Source organism: Strix aluco, chromosome 1 (assembly GCF_031877795.1).
Source record: "Strix aluco isolate bStrAlu1 chromosome 1, bStrAlu1.hap1, whole genome shotgun sequence".
NCBI classification, from domain to species: domain Eukaryota; kingdom Metazoa; phylum Chordata; class Aves; order Strigiformes; family Strigidae; genus Strix; species Strix aluco.
Window position 1 is genome coordinate 159,253,221 of NC_133931.1, and position 15,902 is coordinate 159,269,122.

General features: G+C 41.5%; 1 protein-coding gene across 1 annotated transcript in view; it reads right to left on the reverse strand.

The window, feature by feature from the left end:
- CNTNAP2 (contactin associated protein 2) overlaps positions 1 to 15,902 on the reverse strand; it is a 1,208,164-nt gene that overhangs the window by 467,245 nt on the left and 725,017 nt on the right. Inside the window, exon 10 of the mRNA XM_074842898.1 lies at positions 10,394 to 10,565. Coding sequence (XP_074698999.1) covers positions 10,394 to 10,565 — 172 coding nt within the window. The remainder of the gene's footprint in view (positions 1 to 10,393; positions 10,566 to 15,902) is intronic.

The window sequence follows — 15,902 nt, forward strand, 5'->3', positions numbered from 1 at the left end:
AATCTTGTGCAGTGGGGATGACAGTACAGGAATGCAATCCTATTAATTAGGCCCCAAAATTTAAAAAGTATTTAAGGTACTTGAATGCATCCCGAGAAGGTCACACAAGCTGGTGAAGGGGCTGGCAGGCATGTCCTCTGAAGAGTGACTGAGGGCCCTGGGTTTGTCTAGTTTGGTGAGAAGGAGGCTGAGGGGTGACCTCACTGCTCTCTGCAGCTTCCTGGGGAGGGGAAGGGGAGAGAGAGGTGCTGAGCTCTTCTCCCTGGGATCCAGGGTCACATGGGAACCGTTCAAAGCTGTGCCAGGGGAGGTTTAGACTGGACATTAGGAAGCATTTCTTTACCAAGAGGGTGGTCAAACCCTGGAATGGGTTTCCTGGAGAGGTTGTTGATGCCCCATGCCCACCAGTGTTTGAGAGGCATTTGGTTGGACAATGCCCTTAATACCATGCTTTAATTTTGGCCAGCCCTGAAGTGGTCACGCAGTTGGACTAGGTGGTCATCGCAGGTCCTTTCCAACTCAACTATTCTACTTCCATTCCATTCCATTCCATTCCATTCCATTCCATTCCATTCCATTCCATTCCATTCCATTCCATTCCGTTCCGTTCCATTCCATTCCATTCTCTGCACTCACCATGAGTCAGAGTCAAATGAGACTCTTATTTACCTGAAATGCCAGGGATTTTTCAGTTCCAAAAACACTTTCAAAGACACAAATCACAAAGGTTACAAGTGGAAACAGGATTTTATTTTACTTTTCTGAATCTGTTTCAGAGCCGATGCTCACAAGCATTAACACAATGTGCGTGTGTAGCCAGGAGCAGGCTGATGCATTCTTCAGTTTAGCTTGAAAAAACATCCCTTGCAGTCTGGCAAAGGGAAGTCACAGAGCCACAGAAAGTAACAGCAGGAATACAGCCCAAGCACTCCCTGTTTCCTGAAGAGTGAGAACTTGAAGAATTAGAATCAGGACTGACTACATACAAAAGAAGAAGAGGTGTGCTGTACCACGGCATATTTTCCGAAGTATGACACATATCGATGACAAACACACTTTTTGCCTTCCCAAGCTTGCTCCACCGCTGTGTTTCCTGGCCAGTGATGCATAAGAAGCGCTCTCGTGCCTGCCTGGTGCTTGTGTTGCAGGCAGGGAGAGCTGGAAAGGTGCAGCTCCGGATGGGGCAGCAAGCCTAGAGCCCTTCCAAGCACAGACTGCTGTGCACGAGCAAGAACCCCCGGGGAAATGGAGCCAAGGGAAGAGCAGAGTCACTCCTGCTACAAGCTTGAGATGGGCAAGAGAGCCAGGGAGAGGCAGGGCATGAGGGGGGCCTTGGAGGGGCAAGAGCCGCAGGCAAGAACCAAGCGAAAGGGCTCAGAGGAGCCCTGGCAAGGGACTGTGCTCAGTGCTACAGAGGACAAGCAGCAATCCCCGGGGGGCACCCTTGGGGCCCACCCTGGGAGTCTAGAGAGCTTCCTCCCCCCGGACGCGGGGCACGAGGGCCACCTTCGTGGAGCAGGAGCAGCAGGCACCTGGCCAGCATGGCCCAAAGGAGCCCTGGCCAGGGGCCATGCTCAGCGCTGCAGAGGAAGGCAAAAAACCCCCGCGGACACTCGCTAGCCCACCATGGGGGAAAAAAAGCCTTCCTCCCCCCAGCTGCAGGGCACGAGGCCAACTTCGTGGTGCACGAGCAGCAGGCAGTGACCCAGCCAAAAGGGACCGGAGGAGCCCTGGCAAGTGGTCATGCTCAGTGCTGCAGAGGAAGGCAAAAAACCCCCGGGGACCAGTGCCAATGTGCCCCGGGGGAAAATTCCTTCCTGACCCCAGCAATGGCGATCGGCTATTCCCTGAGCAGGTGAGCAAGACCTGCCTCCTCGTCCCACACACTGGTCACGCCTCCCAGGAGATGCCTGAGCCCTGTTCTCCCTCACTCTGGAGCCATCTCAGGGGCTTCTGAGAGTGGCCAAAGGCCCCCGGCCTGATCAACCTTGGGGACAAGAATCTTTCCTGTGCCTGGCAGAGCACCAGTGGGTGCTCCAAAGCACTGGGACCCCTGGCAACATCCCTGCATCCCATTTCTTACGGCTGCTGCCCCTGGCTCTGCAGGGGATGAGGATGGCAAGCTCTGCAGTGCTCCTCAAGAAGGCATTCCCTTGGGCTGGCCACGGCTACCCAGATGAAAAGGCCTGAGAGCCTCAGGCACCTCCAGGGGTTGATGGTTCTTCTCATCTCCTGAGGGGTTTCCCTGAAGGCTGAAGCAGGATTTCCATCCATCAGATGGGCTTTGAACGTGGCCATGCCGGGAGCTGGCCTTGCAGCAGAGAACCTCCAGGCACCTCCTCCAGCTGCTGGTCTTCCTCCCTCAGCCCCCTCCCAGTAATCTCATCCTCCCCTCAGGGATCTCCTCTCGGATGTCTTTGGGCTGCTCCTGGGGCAGCTCTGGCAACACTGGCGGGTGCCCCCTTTTATACTGCCCCAGGGCACTGTGACTGCTGCGTTGCCGGGGGGTGCCATTGTGGCATGGGGGTGGCATTGTGAGATGGGGGTGACTGACAGGCCCCCCATGCACAGCCCCGCCCACCCCCCTCCACCCAGCATCCTTCAGAGAAAGCCTTTGGGGTGCTGGCCCCGAGGCAGTCGCTGTGTCCAGGAGGCCCAGGGGCTGTCCCTGCCCTTGGTGGCCACGCTCTGGGCCCAGCTGCTGGGGGTCCCTGACATGTCCTCTGCCACTTGGCTCCAAGGACAAACCCAGGGCTGTTACTGTTCTCTCAGGCCATGGCCAAAACCAACCCTGCAGCCCAGAGACCTCCCCTATTAGCCATCAGGTTGTCCAGAACTCTGCTTTACATATTCCTCCTCAGAAATACACCTAAATGTTTACTGTCTTAGCTTTTGTTTTAGCAAGAACAAGTATTTATCATGAACAAATAATCCACTTGCTGTAGAAAATTATTTCAGTAGCATGCAGTTTTCATAATATAAAGATAGATTAATATTTATTAAAGTTAAAAACAAATAAGATATTTTTTTCTCTCTCTGCAGAGTTTATCTAGGATTAAATACAAGACAAAGAACAACTGAGGATTTTGGAGGTTGCAAAATGTTTAGATATCCAACTACAAGATGATGTATTACCCACACAGTTACTCAAAAGTGTCTCATAAGAATGTTATTGACTACTGTAACCTGTGTAATATAAGTTAAAAGTGACTAAAGAAAAAATAAAAGCATGTGAAAGCATGAAATAGTGTTCAAACCATCTGTATCTGAAACTATTCTAACTTGTTTAAATACCTACTGATTACACTATGAAGTTATTTAACAGTCTGGGTCATTAGTCATACTGTTCCACACAGGGAACCTTCACACGTTTTCTACCTTCTGTCCATGCAGTCCTACTCCATTCCTTGGTGCTGCTTCTTTTTGTGGAAGCTTCCATGATCTAATCAGCGTAATTTTCTCTTTTCGGAGTTTTTAAGCTCCATCATCCAGACTCTAAGGTGATTATAGTCTTTTCTCTCACCCCTTCCGTGGAAGAACACTTACATCCACTTCACGTGTCAGTTCCCTGCACATACTTCTGTTTCAAATTCTGGAAATTAACACTTTTTAGCATTTAAGCAAGTAATACTTTAATGTATTGCATTCTCCTGCCTTCAGACAGAGTGCAATGGTGATGAATCCTAAACCTCTGAAAAAACTAGTTTTTTTCCTCCTCAAGATATTTTTTAGCTTTACTAACTCAATCAATGCAATAACCATCCCATAAAATGACCTCCTTACTTAGAACAGAAACTGTGCCCTTCCTCTTCTTTGTCCATTCGAGACTTGATTGATTAGTTGTTTGCAAAGAATTATGACTATCTGAATCATAATGAATGTCAAATATTATTTCCTTGTGCAGTTTACATTAAATTGTTTTAGAATTACCTAGAATGGGCATTTCTGTATTTTAACAACTACTGTTACATTGAAAAGAACTTGATTTTCCTTTAATGTAGAAGTCAAGGAGATGGCACAGCTCCAAGTGACATGAGATTATGTCCCCCTTGCAAGATCAGAAAGGAGTAGGCTGATCTTAGATAAAGAAGAATCAAGTGAGAAATACTTTTCTGAGGTTATAAAGTCCATGATATCATCAACACCAAAACACATGAAATCCTTAAGTAAGGTTGATTTGAAGTGATAAAACCAGCTCACAACAATTCACTTGTCTAGCCTGCAGGCCCAAAAGGTTATTTAAAAAATCTGCAGTAGCGTTGCTGTCTTGGGGAGCTCCCTTCTAACTAATGAAAGCTGGAAGATCCAGCCAATTTCTTGAGGATACCTAAGTGCTGTATAGACATGTTCAGTCGAGCAACTATTATTAGTATCATATCGCTAAAAGAACATATATTTTAATTCTCATTGGACTCACTCTTTAAGTTTTGCAAGTTATCCAAATTTTTCCAGCTTCATGCAAGGGAGAAAGTTTGTGAACACATGGAAAAACCCAATTCATTCAATTTGTTGGTGTTTCTCATGCCTCCTTTCTCCCTAATTTTACAGTGGTTCCCCCCCCCCCCCCCCCCCTTTTTTTTTTATGTGAGTGAATGGAGATTTTTTCATAGTAAAAAAAAAAATCTTGAAGAAAACTAAATGTACTATGAAGAGAAAGGTAATTAAACCATTCCTATTTTGTGGCCAGCTGTGTAGAGTTTGTAACCTTCCATCTCTCTACTGATCTGTGTTAAGTATTATGGCAGTTGTCAAACTCTGGCACATAGGGGACAAGTGTCACAGTATTAAAAGCACTGTCACTGTCATCTGAGCTATAACCTGTGTCTACAAAGTCACCTTTCTGGACTGAGATGGATTATGAAGTAAACACACTTGAATCTCTCTTGTTGAAAGGTAGCTGTCCATGTCTCCATTTCCACATCAAAAGTTTGTATGGTTCCAGAGAGAAGTGGGGAGAGGGAGAGGAGAGGGCACACGTAAGAAGTGGCTTCCAACCATATGGCCAGGAACATCTGCAGGCTGAAGTCATGGTGTGGTTTCAATCCTTCCCCAGTCTATTTTCCTTCCCTTTTGTGAATTTGTCTTGGGAACAACTCAACTGTAAAGCAGGTTTTGCTTCCAGTCTGGACACTGGTATATCATCTGCTTCTTACGCAGAGTACTACAGGATGATAACTGTCTTATTCCTTGCTGTCTGCCTCACCACTGAACTGGAAGAGAGAGTGGGAGAACAGAGAGGAAAGCCAGAAGCCTGAAGTCCATACAAAGAGCTGGAAATGAAGAATTTTAAGAGTATTCAATGATTAATTCCAAAGAAATTCTGTCTTGCTGCCAGTTACATTGTGGTCATTTTCATGCACCAATATGCATGCTGTGTTTTGTTATTGAAATGAATTATTACCAATTTTGATTGGCAATCACATAGCCTAGAGAATGTGGCTGTATGGGATTAAAGCCAGTTGCTGGCATTCTGTCATACAGAGTGTATCACCACAGCAGGTGAGCAATAATCACCCAGAAATGTCCTGCGGCAGGTATCTGATTCCTCACATTAATTCTTTAATGTTAAATTATTATTGAAAATTGGCATCTAATTAATCTCACTGTGTTATAGAGGGAATCACACAGTTTGCACATTCATAAAACACCAGAAGCAGCTATATGAAAATTCTTAGTACTGCATTTTTCTCCCCATTTTTGTCATTTCACCTCTTATGGTACACAGAGATTTTCATTAAAATTGGCATATGTTCTGCATAATCGACAACGACAGATTGGACACTATATTTTGAAATCATTTTAGTATCTCCTCATTGTGATTTCATGATTAAAATCCATAATTCTAGCCACAATGAAGGCAGGCAAGCTTTAGAATTCTCTGAGACTGCTGGGATAAATTTGTTGTGAGTAATAATTCCGCTTCAATATCCTGTGCTAAAATCCTAAAGTACAACTGTACCATCTGGACTGTAACAAGTTAGTTTGTTAATGATAAGTAAAGGAGGTGTATAGGGACCTGTGCTGTCACAAGCAGTACAGCATGCTGATCACTGTGACAACAATGTAACTTCCATTGCTAATGCATATAAAGTTAATTAAGATACAGAAACAGGGACGATTGTTTTTCCTCAGTAGCATTCTAACTGCCTGTCCTTACTATATATATATGTGTGTGAAATTATATGCATTTATACTATTTGGCCACTGACAAAACCAGAATGTTCCTTAGCTTTGGTGTTCCCTTTTAATAACATCTCAACTTGTAGTCTTTGCCATAGCAAAATGCTCATGCGAGGAGGAAAAGACTAAAAATAAAAAGACACTGGTTCAACACTTGTGTCTCCCAAGCACAAGCGTAATACTCTAAGGTGACTATTCTTCTAACGTCTTAAAAAACATACCAGAATTAAAATGCAGAAATGCTTTCCATACGGGGCAGGTGTTTAGCTTGGCAGAACCTGGGACTTTGGAAGCAGTTACCTCCAAGGGGGTGTAACATGAGAACCTGCCACCCTCAGTACCTTCTGTCATGTTCTTATAAACCGTCCCCTCCTTACTATCCTCTCTCACTAATGATGAAAAATGCCATCGTTTACAACTTCACATTTTTTCCCCCAACCAAATGGCTGAAGTCTGCAGTAAAAATAATTCAGTATGACATCTTATCTTTCTGCCCAGTGGGGGTCTTCACTGAAGGGTGGCTATGAAAGCAATTTCCATGTTGATGATGACTGAAGCCTTTACAATTCAGAGCCAGACAAGTTTAAAAAAGCAGGAAGATCCCAGTATCGCAGCCACAAGTATCTTCCCATTTCAAAGGAAATGAAGTTAAGCTAATATATAGCACGCATGGTACTTGGATCTTTTAAAAGAAAGCCACATTAAAAATGTTAATACATAGTGGCATATTGTAACAGAAGTGCTTATAAACTTATTTGCAGATGTTAATAAGACAGCCATGAAAATCCAGTCAGATCTAAAGCTTGGCATTATTCTTAGTCAAAGGGTTTGTTTTAAAGTGCAAACTACAAAGAAATAAACTTGATCATGGGAAAACAACAAACTAGATTACATCTCAATCCTTAAAAAACCCAAAACCAAGACTAAGAAAAGTCTTTGGATACTGTTCTAATTTCCTGTGTTTATACAATTGTTATTCTGCTTGCAACATAATCCTCCAGTGTTTAGAAAGCATAAATGCAAGACGTATAGTTTTAATTTATATAATGAGGATGGTATCAGCACCCAAGGTGGCAGAAGAGGGAAACAGAGTGACAATAGATTCTCTTATATAAAGAAAACACACATACATAAACATATACACTGTTATTTATATTAAAATATATTAATACCAATGTTATATATATAAACTATATAAAATAAACCTCATATGTAATACATGTTAAATGCATAAATCATAATCATATTTTAATATTTTAAAAATTCTTTCATATATATCATGTATGGAATATGGCATTATAATGTATTAAAATTTTAATATATATTATTATAGGTTATAAAAAGAAATATAAATAACAGCTTCTATATGAAGTTCACTTTGAAAGTAAGCTGCTTGACATATAGGAAGCTTTAAGTCTTATTTTTCAAAAAGGCATTGTAAAGCTCTGATTCTAATTAACTCACGTTGTAAGCTAATTGTAATTACACTGTAATACATTGCAAAAGCCTAATTCTGATTAACTTCACTATGATGATGGAATTACTTCTAATAGACACTGGCATAAATAGGATCAATACAAACTGTCACATAAGCTTACATTTATCCACTGGGGAAAAAGCAGAGACTTGAGTAGATGTATCTTCACATCCCTTCTTCCAAGTCAGTTTACATTTCCAAAACAAATATTCAAAATAAAATTAAGCAATTCAAACTATCGAATACTAAGCACAGGAGACCTTTCTAATTTCAGTTCTATGTGAGAAGATAGAAGAAACTTCTTCCCTATAACAGCAGCTCTTCACTTCCTCTTTTCACTATGACTTCAACCCTGAACAAGTCCCTGAGAAGCAGCAATCTAAAGTGACCTGGCATGCCAGAACAACTGCCTGGTACACCACAAAGCATTCTCCTTAGCACTGACATTACAAAAATGATATACTGGCTCTGGCTGGGATCAAACTGGCCAAGAAGGCCCATGGTATCCTGGCTTGGATCAGCAATAGCGTGGCCAGCAGGGACAGGGAAGGGATCTTACCCCTGTACTCGGCACTGGTGAGGCTGCACCTCGATTACTGGGTTCAGTTTTGGGCCCCTCACTACAAAAAGGACATTGAATGACTCGAGCGTGTCCAGAGAAGGGCAACGAAGCTGGTGCAGGGTCTGGAGCACAGGTCTGATGGGGAGCGGCTGAGGGAACTGGGGGGGTTTAGTCTGGAGAAGAGGAGGCTGAGGGGAGACCTCATCGCCCTCTACAGCTACCTGAAAGGAGGGTGCAGAGAGAGGGGAATGAGTCTCTTGAACAAAGGAACAAGCAATAGGACAAGAGGGAACGGCCTCAAGCTGCACCAGGGAAGGTTTAGACTGGCTATTAGGAAGCATTTCTTTCCAGAAGGGGTTGTTGGGCGTTGGAATGGGCTGCCCAGGGCAGGGGTGGAGTCCCCATCCCTGGAGGGGTTTCAGAGTCAGGTTGACCCAGCGCTGAGGGATCTGGTGGAGTTGAGAACAGTCAGTGTGAGGTTAATGGTTGGACTGGATAATCTTCAGGGTCTCTTCCAACCTAGATCATCTGTGATTCTGTGATTCTGTGACATTACTAAATTAATCTTCATAGTAGCCTATATGGTGCTGTGCTTCCCAGTTGTGGCTAGAAGAGTGTTGGTAGCAGAGCACTGTTCGGGCTGCTGCTGAAGAGGGCTTGCACAGTGTCAAGGCTTTCTTGCCACACCCTCCCCCATAAAGGCCAGGAGGTTGGGGGTGGGCAAGAGGTTAGGAGGGGACACAGCTGGGTCAGCTGACCAAAACTGACCATAGCAATATCCTGTACTGTACAATGTCATGCTCAGCAATAGAAACTCAGAGAATGGAGGAGGAAGGGGGGATGTTTAGGGTTATGGAGTTTCTCTTCCCAGACTGCTCTTACACGTCCAGAGGCCTTGCCTCCCACGAAGCAGCTGGACTTCTGCCTGCTGATGCGAAGTAGTGAATGAATTCCTCTCTTTGTTTTGCTTGCATGTGCAGCTTTTGCTTTTCTTACTAAACTGCCATTCTTAATAAACTGCCATCTTAATCCATGACTCTTTTGGCCTTCCTTCTATTTTTCTCCCCATCTCCCTGGAGAGGGGAGTGAGCAAAAGGTAGGGCGGGCGTTTGGCTGCTGGCCATGGTCAAGCCACTACAACTTATTCAGTACAAACTAATGTCTACATTTCAGGAAGAGAGGCATTTTGCGAGACCAAAGCAGTATGCCATATTTTGTTTTTTCACACTAGCATTTATCTCTGAGGTTCTCTTAAACTATGGCAAGAAATTAAAAACACATGCATTTCTTTACATAACTATGCAGATCTTTGCTGATGATATCCAGAGTCACTCAGGCTGTGAAATCTCCATCCTTGGAGATACTCAAAACTTGACTGGATGTGGCCCAGAGTAACCTGATGTAGCTTTGAAGCTGGCCCTGTGTTGAGCAGGCCTTGGAGCACATGAACTCCAGTGGTTGCTTGTTACCTGAATTATTCTAGGGTCTTGTAATCTTTTCCTCTTTCAAAACAGAATTCTAAATTTCCTTTTTGTCAGGAAAGAAGAAACTATTAATCAGGAGGAACAGAAATTAACACAGGGAAGTGGTTGAAAAGGTAGGGCTCAAAGCAAAAGCCTGCCATAATTCTGAATTACTCTTCTCTGTTTGGAAAAAAAAAAAAACAAAAAACAACCACTAAGCATTATTTTAATAAAGTCTGAGCCTTTGTTACATGCACAGTTGTGCAAACATGTGGACCAATTTTAGTTCTCTGAGCAATTCAGTGAAGCCAGAAGGCACTGAAGCTAGGAACCACAACTTCTAGTTGCAAAAAGATCTTCATAACATTCATCTAAGAAACAAACTGTGACTTTTCAGGAGAGTTCCTTCTATTCAAGGCAGCCATATTATTGACCTGTGGGCTGGATTTGATTTACAAGAATTTTTCACCTAAGCCTCTGCCTGGGAGTGGGGAGATTGGAAATATGCTTTCACCTGTACCCTGTACAATCTACAACTTAAAGCCATGATATCCATCATCTAAGCATGGTTCCCTCTGCTGAAAAGGTAGGACTGCCTTGATGTGATCACTGGCAGTGTCAGAACCACCTTTTCTGTATCACTGTATTTTTTTAGAATACGCAGGACACGTATCAGTGTATCAGAGTATCAGTGATGTCTCCACAACTTACCTGTCAATAATGGCACACATGTCAATGGTGACATTGGCAAAGCTTCCCAGCTGGCCTTGCTCCACTGCGTGCAAATCCACCAGCTGATCATCCACGTGAATAAACTGCATGCATCCTTGAAATGAATGCTGAAATAGTGGGTGATCCGAGTCATTCATCTGTATAGGAAACCCTGTAGAGCAGCAGAATAAAGAGCATGATTAACTTCATATACTATTATTCAAGCCAGTATTTTTTCACAGAAAAAGACATGTTTTCTAGATGAGGAAGAAAAAGGCAAGGTGGGAAGGAAATATTATACAGTTATTAGATTACATTGCAATGTTATTGATTTAAATCATTGGCAACTACCTGCAAGAATTTATAACGTACAGCTGATGATTCTTTCATTAATTTTTGTCTACGGGATGGAAGTCTTCTGCTATCCTCCTCCTCCCCCAGCCCTCTATTGCTGTTTCTCATTACTTCTCTCTTCATACGAAGACTAAGGCAATAGGAAAATGATTCATCTCCTTGCTATATTTTAGGAATCACATTCCTGTTTCTCAGATTTTCCTGACAGAAATGTATTCCATGTATTCTATTAAGTGAATTTCCAGTTCAGCTTTCTCTAGAACTAGGCTTCCTGGGCAATGAATACCTGTGCTGGAAACTTTCTGCAAACTTAAAACTAACTCTAAAATCTAATTCCTGGCCCACTTCTGAGGAATCTGAGGACATTCTGTAGTATTTTCATTTTTGCTCTGAACACATTCATTAGCCTGTCTTTCTGAAGGTGATTTATAAGAGGTGAGAATGAACTAGTGTCTTGACTCAGGCTAAAGGCAGGGAGACAGAGGATGTTTGTATGTAATTGTTTAACTGAATGCCCTTCAGAAGTGAATGTGTCAATTTACTTAAGAAAAATGTCCTCGATTAGACAGTGGAGAGTCTCATTCACTACTTATAAATCTGTAACAATGAACTCCCTGAAAAAGCTTCAAGAAAATAATTTAGACAGAATCTTTTTAAGATAAGGGCAGGAAGCAGTTTATTGGTAGAGAAGGTTAAAAGTCTGAAAAAATGCATAATGGTTTTGCAGATTTCAGCTAGGAAGATGACTAGACATGCAGTTCTTGACTAACATGGGTAAAAAAATCATACTCATTTGCTTTGGTAGCTAAAACAGATTATACAGCTCCCATTCCTTCTCCGACTTTCCTACCCAACTTCCCAATCTCCAATGCCTTACTGTCTTCTTCAATAGCATGGAAACAGCTATTTGTGGAGACAGGAGAATAACAGATTATCAAACCAATACTGCTTAAACAGCAGCAGGAAAAAGGAATGAACATCATTTTAAATTCTGTTCCTGAATACAGTTTATCATCTGCCACACAAATAGTTGGATTGGCTAAAAGAGAGGGCAATGAACAGAGGGTAAAAATAAGCAACTGGGGGTTGAGGACAGATGCTGCTTATTGCGGCACCTAAAAAACCCGCAGATACACGTAAGTCTTCCCCAAAATACAATTAAGATCAATTTTAACTGAAAGGCTGTGCCAGAACATTAATATGACCAGTAATGTTTTTAAAAATTTTCTAAAACTGTCTTGCCCATCAGCTAAAGTTAATGCCAGTAGCTCCTAAATTTCCCTGACTCACTTCAGCAAGCACTCACTTCAGAGTTCACTGGTGGTGCCACAGAATTAATCAGGGATGTTACAGTAATTAAGCAGTGACCATGCTAAAAGTTAGATCTGACAGGTATTTCAAGAATTTGAGCAAAGGCTTGTCCTGAGGTCATACCACCTTTGGAGCAAAATTGTGACACTATCACAGGGAGCCATAAACTGATATGAGAAAGATAAATGACCCCCTCACACTAATACACATCAGATGGAGAAGGAAAAACTCCTGGGGGTTCACCCAATTGCCTAGCTAGTGCATAATAACCTCATCAGACCAACTGCCCCCCACCAAAATAATCCTAGACTGCAGGAATTGTTATTTTGGACTGGTGGAGCAGTCAAGTTGTAGGGACAGGATTTATATTCTCTTCCCAGCATGTGCATTGGCTAGTGACTTATCTGATGAAGACAGGTCTTTCAGAAACCTGCCTCCTACTTTTTTTAACTTGTTCTTTCCAGTGACTGACTGACCTGAATTATCTGAGGCTTTACATACAGAGAGAGACAGAAAGTGCAAGTTTTTGTTTGGTCTTTTGTTTGGTCGATGCAAGCACAATATTTGCATGTTCCTATCAGGTGCTTTCTCCAATTATATCTAAAGAGCTTACTCTTTCAGTACAATTGTCTGTTTTCAAATTGTCACTGAAACTACCCTATAACTCTTTCTCAGCAAGAACCCCAAACTAACACCAAGCACATGGCCATTTAGATCTTCAGTGCATTAGCAGAGCTGTGCAGGAGACCTGTGTATCATCTTCCGGTTCAAAGCAGTTCCACAATTCCTTTGTTTTCAATATTAAATTTGGGGTTACCCAACACTGAGGTAAACTCTTAGTGACATGCATGTAAACCCAGCAAAGACAAGGACATTATATGGATATATCTGAATATAATAAAAGATTATCTACCATCCTTCAATCACTAACTGAAAAAGAAGATCAAAACCTAGATCCACAATTTACTCTTCACCTCAAAAAGAGTACGAACCAAATAATTAAGCCACAAATGTATGATTAGATTCAGCAATATATTCCAACAAATTACTACCAATATTTGATGGCATTTGAGAACTAACCAGAGAAGCATTTCAACATGTGATTCTCAGCTTCACTGAATCTGGACTATCAGTTCTTGGCCTACACGATATTAGCACACAGTTATTACTGCTCTCTGGGACATGTTCTGCACTTTCCTACTGGTTGAACCTGCAAACAGGAAAGTAGCAGCTGGGTCCCTCAGCCTGGACAGAGACCCCAGGTCCCTGGGTTCCCAGGCTGGGCTCCACTGGCTGGGGTAGGAAGGAGTCATGGGCTGGAGTGGCTGGAGGTGGCGGCCGCTCCTAACCTAACTACATAAATCGAGCTTTCCTCTATTACCCTAGAGACTGGTGTACACTGAACATTAGTCAGTTTGGGATTCTGAATTTTGCTATGTCTATCAATGGATGAAGACTATAATTTGCTCACTCATGTCTTTGCCTGTCTTCCCGCTACTCCCTGGGCTGTTTCTGGTCATGTAAGGAACTGGAAGAGGATGGGTTTTTATGCACTTGTACAGCAACTTGCATAAATTGTGAGGCTGGGTGTCAAGGCATTTCAGTCATGCTATACTATAACAGACAGTTATGCAAAGAGCTAATTTCCCAAAACAATTCACTATCCACAGGAAATGGAAGAATGGGGGGTTTTTTGAACCATGTGCTTCTCACAATGCAACCTTCTCTAACACCAGTTTTTTTCTGCTTTAAAATTTTTGCCATTGCTTAGAGAAACTTTTCAGAATGCAGTTAAAAAACATACTGTTATGTAAAGAGTTTAGCACATGGGAAAGCAACTAGACAAGCCTTGTGTATAACACCTACACTGGTTTTGAACTATTAGGTATACAGTCTAATGCCCATTAATTTTGGTGAGACCTGGACATTTTAAGCAATTCCAGTTCGAGTCACCTGGGGCAAAGCATCTGCCTCAAATGTAAACCTGGAAATGACCTAGTACCTTGCGGTTGTTATTTCAATACACAGGTCAACGCCTTCCCCTTCTAGATTTCCATTATTGAGACATGATCGACTTCCTCATCCTTCCTACAGTGAATGAAATTTCAATTAAATGAACTTGTATAACCAAGGATGACAGCAATACTGTCACAAGAAAGGCTAAATAATGGATGAACAATTTGGACAGCACTGTATTGATCTTCTCGCTGACAAGAAAATATGTACATTTTCAAAATGCACCTAAAATGCAGTTTGGACAGTTTAAAACAGTGTTCATGCTTATGATTACAAGTGCACCTCAAAGCTATGTAGACTCCCTTATCCTGTAATTTCTACATCTTTCTGACTTTTTCTATACAAAATCTGAATCTTAACGTTTTATTTTTCACATTTTAAGCCCACAAAGAGATGGATTATCCTGCAAAGGCCAGACATGGATTGAATCGCAGTTTTCCCAAGTTCAAGGAAATTTGTTTCCAGAACTTCATTCTGATGTACCAAAGATGGAACAGGCAAAATTCTAGATCCAGCTCCTGGTCTTAATTCAAACTTTTGGGAAAAATTTGAAAATCTATAGTTCTGATTTATGCTATATTCTATGTTAAATGTCACTTTAATAAAATAAATATAATAAATCTATTATAATAGGTATAATAAAATACCTATGAAATATGTCAAGATCTGTTATGCTTCTCTTCCAATCACCTGAGTAAGGTTCTGTCAACAACATTATAAGAAAGGATGTTGAAGGAAGAACACATTCAGGTTCAGGTATAATACCAAACGAACACACAGTCAGGGCACGCCATTAAACATCTGATGCACTATTTATTTCTGGATCCGACCTAAGAATGAAATATCATACTAGATTCTGAATATACAGAGATTATTTTGTATCCCTATGTGAAACACTTCAGATTTCCTTTGAAATGTAATGCAAATTCTATTGTGAAAAGAAGGCAGTTTTTCTTCACAGCTTGTGACAACACCACATCATTATATTTTTATTTTTGCCTTTTGTTTTATTTGTAAGTTAATGATGGGCTGATGTTTGTATACAGATGGTACTTGGTATTTTACTTCTTTAAATGAAAAATACACCTCATTTTAAAAAAAATGTAACTATTATCTTAGATATCTAACTCGTAGTCCATATTGTCTTCAACTAGTTGCACAGGTAGCTGCAGAATCTAGTAATTGATAGAAAAAGCAACTGATCTCAAGTCTGACACTGATTTTTATCTGCATGGTATTTCATGGATCCTTGCTATGCAGAATAAGAGGAAGGAAAGAAAAAATCTTTATTTTTCAGGATCATTCAAGGGTCAAGTAGTCTTCAAATTTTCTATACTTATCATACAGAGTTGAAAGAGGTTATTCTGAACCCACAGAACAAAACTCAAATTCAGTACATAACAATGTACTTAGATTGAAGATACAGCTGGTGTTTCATATGTAAATAAACAGAAAAAGACCCTATCAGAAAAGCTCAATACACCTACCTACCCAAATTCACTGTAGTATTTTTATGTTTGTTTCAGTCAGACCAGAATGGGGCCCTTAATGTGAAGTGGAACACATGCAATAACTTTGGAAAACTAGAAGTTTCCTGCTCCAAAAGAATGAAATAAACTAAAGTAAACAAACTGCAGAAGGGATGAACAGCATGCGTTAAAATGGAGTATATTTTTTAATTTCATTGCATCTCTGTAAAGCTACAGAAATGTTAAAAAAACCAAACATGTATACTTTCCAAGTATTTGAAGGAATATGGGACTGGTACATGAGGTTTCAACAGTCATGGCTCTTTAACTCCAGTCATAATTCTGTATTAGGGAATATG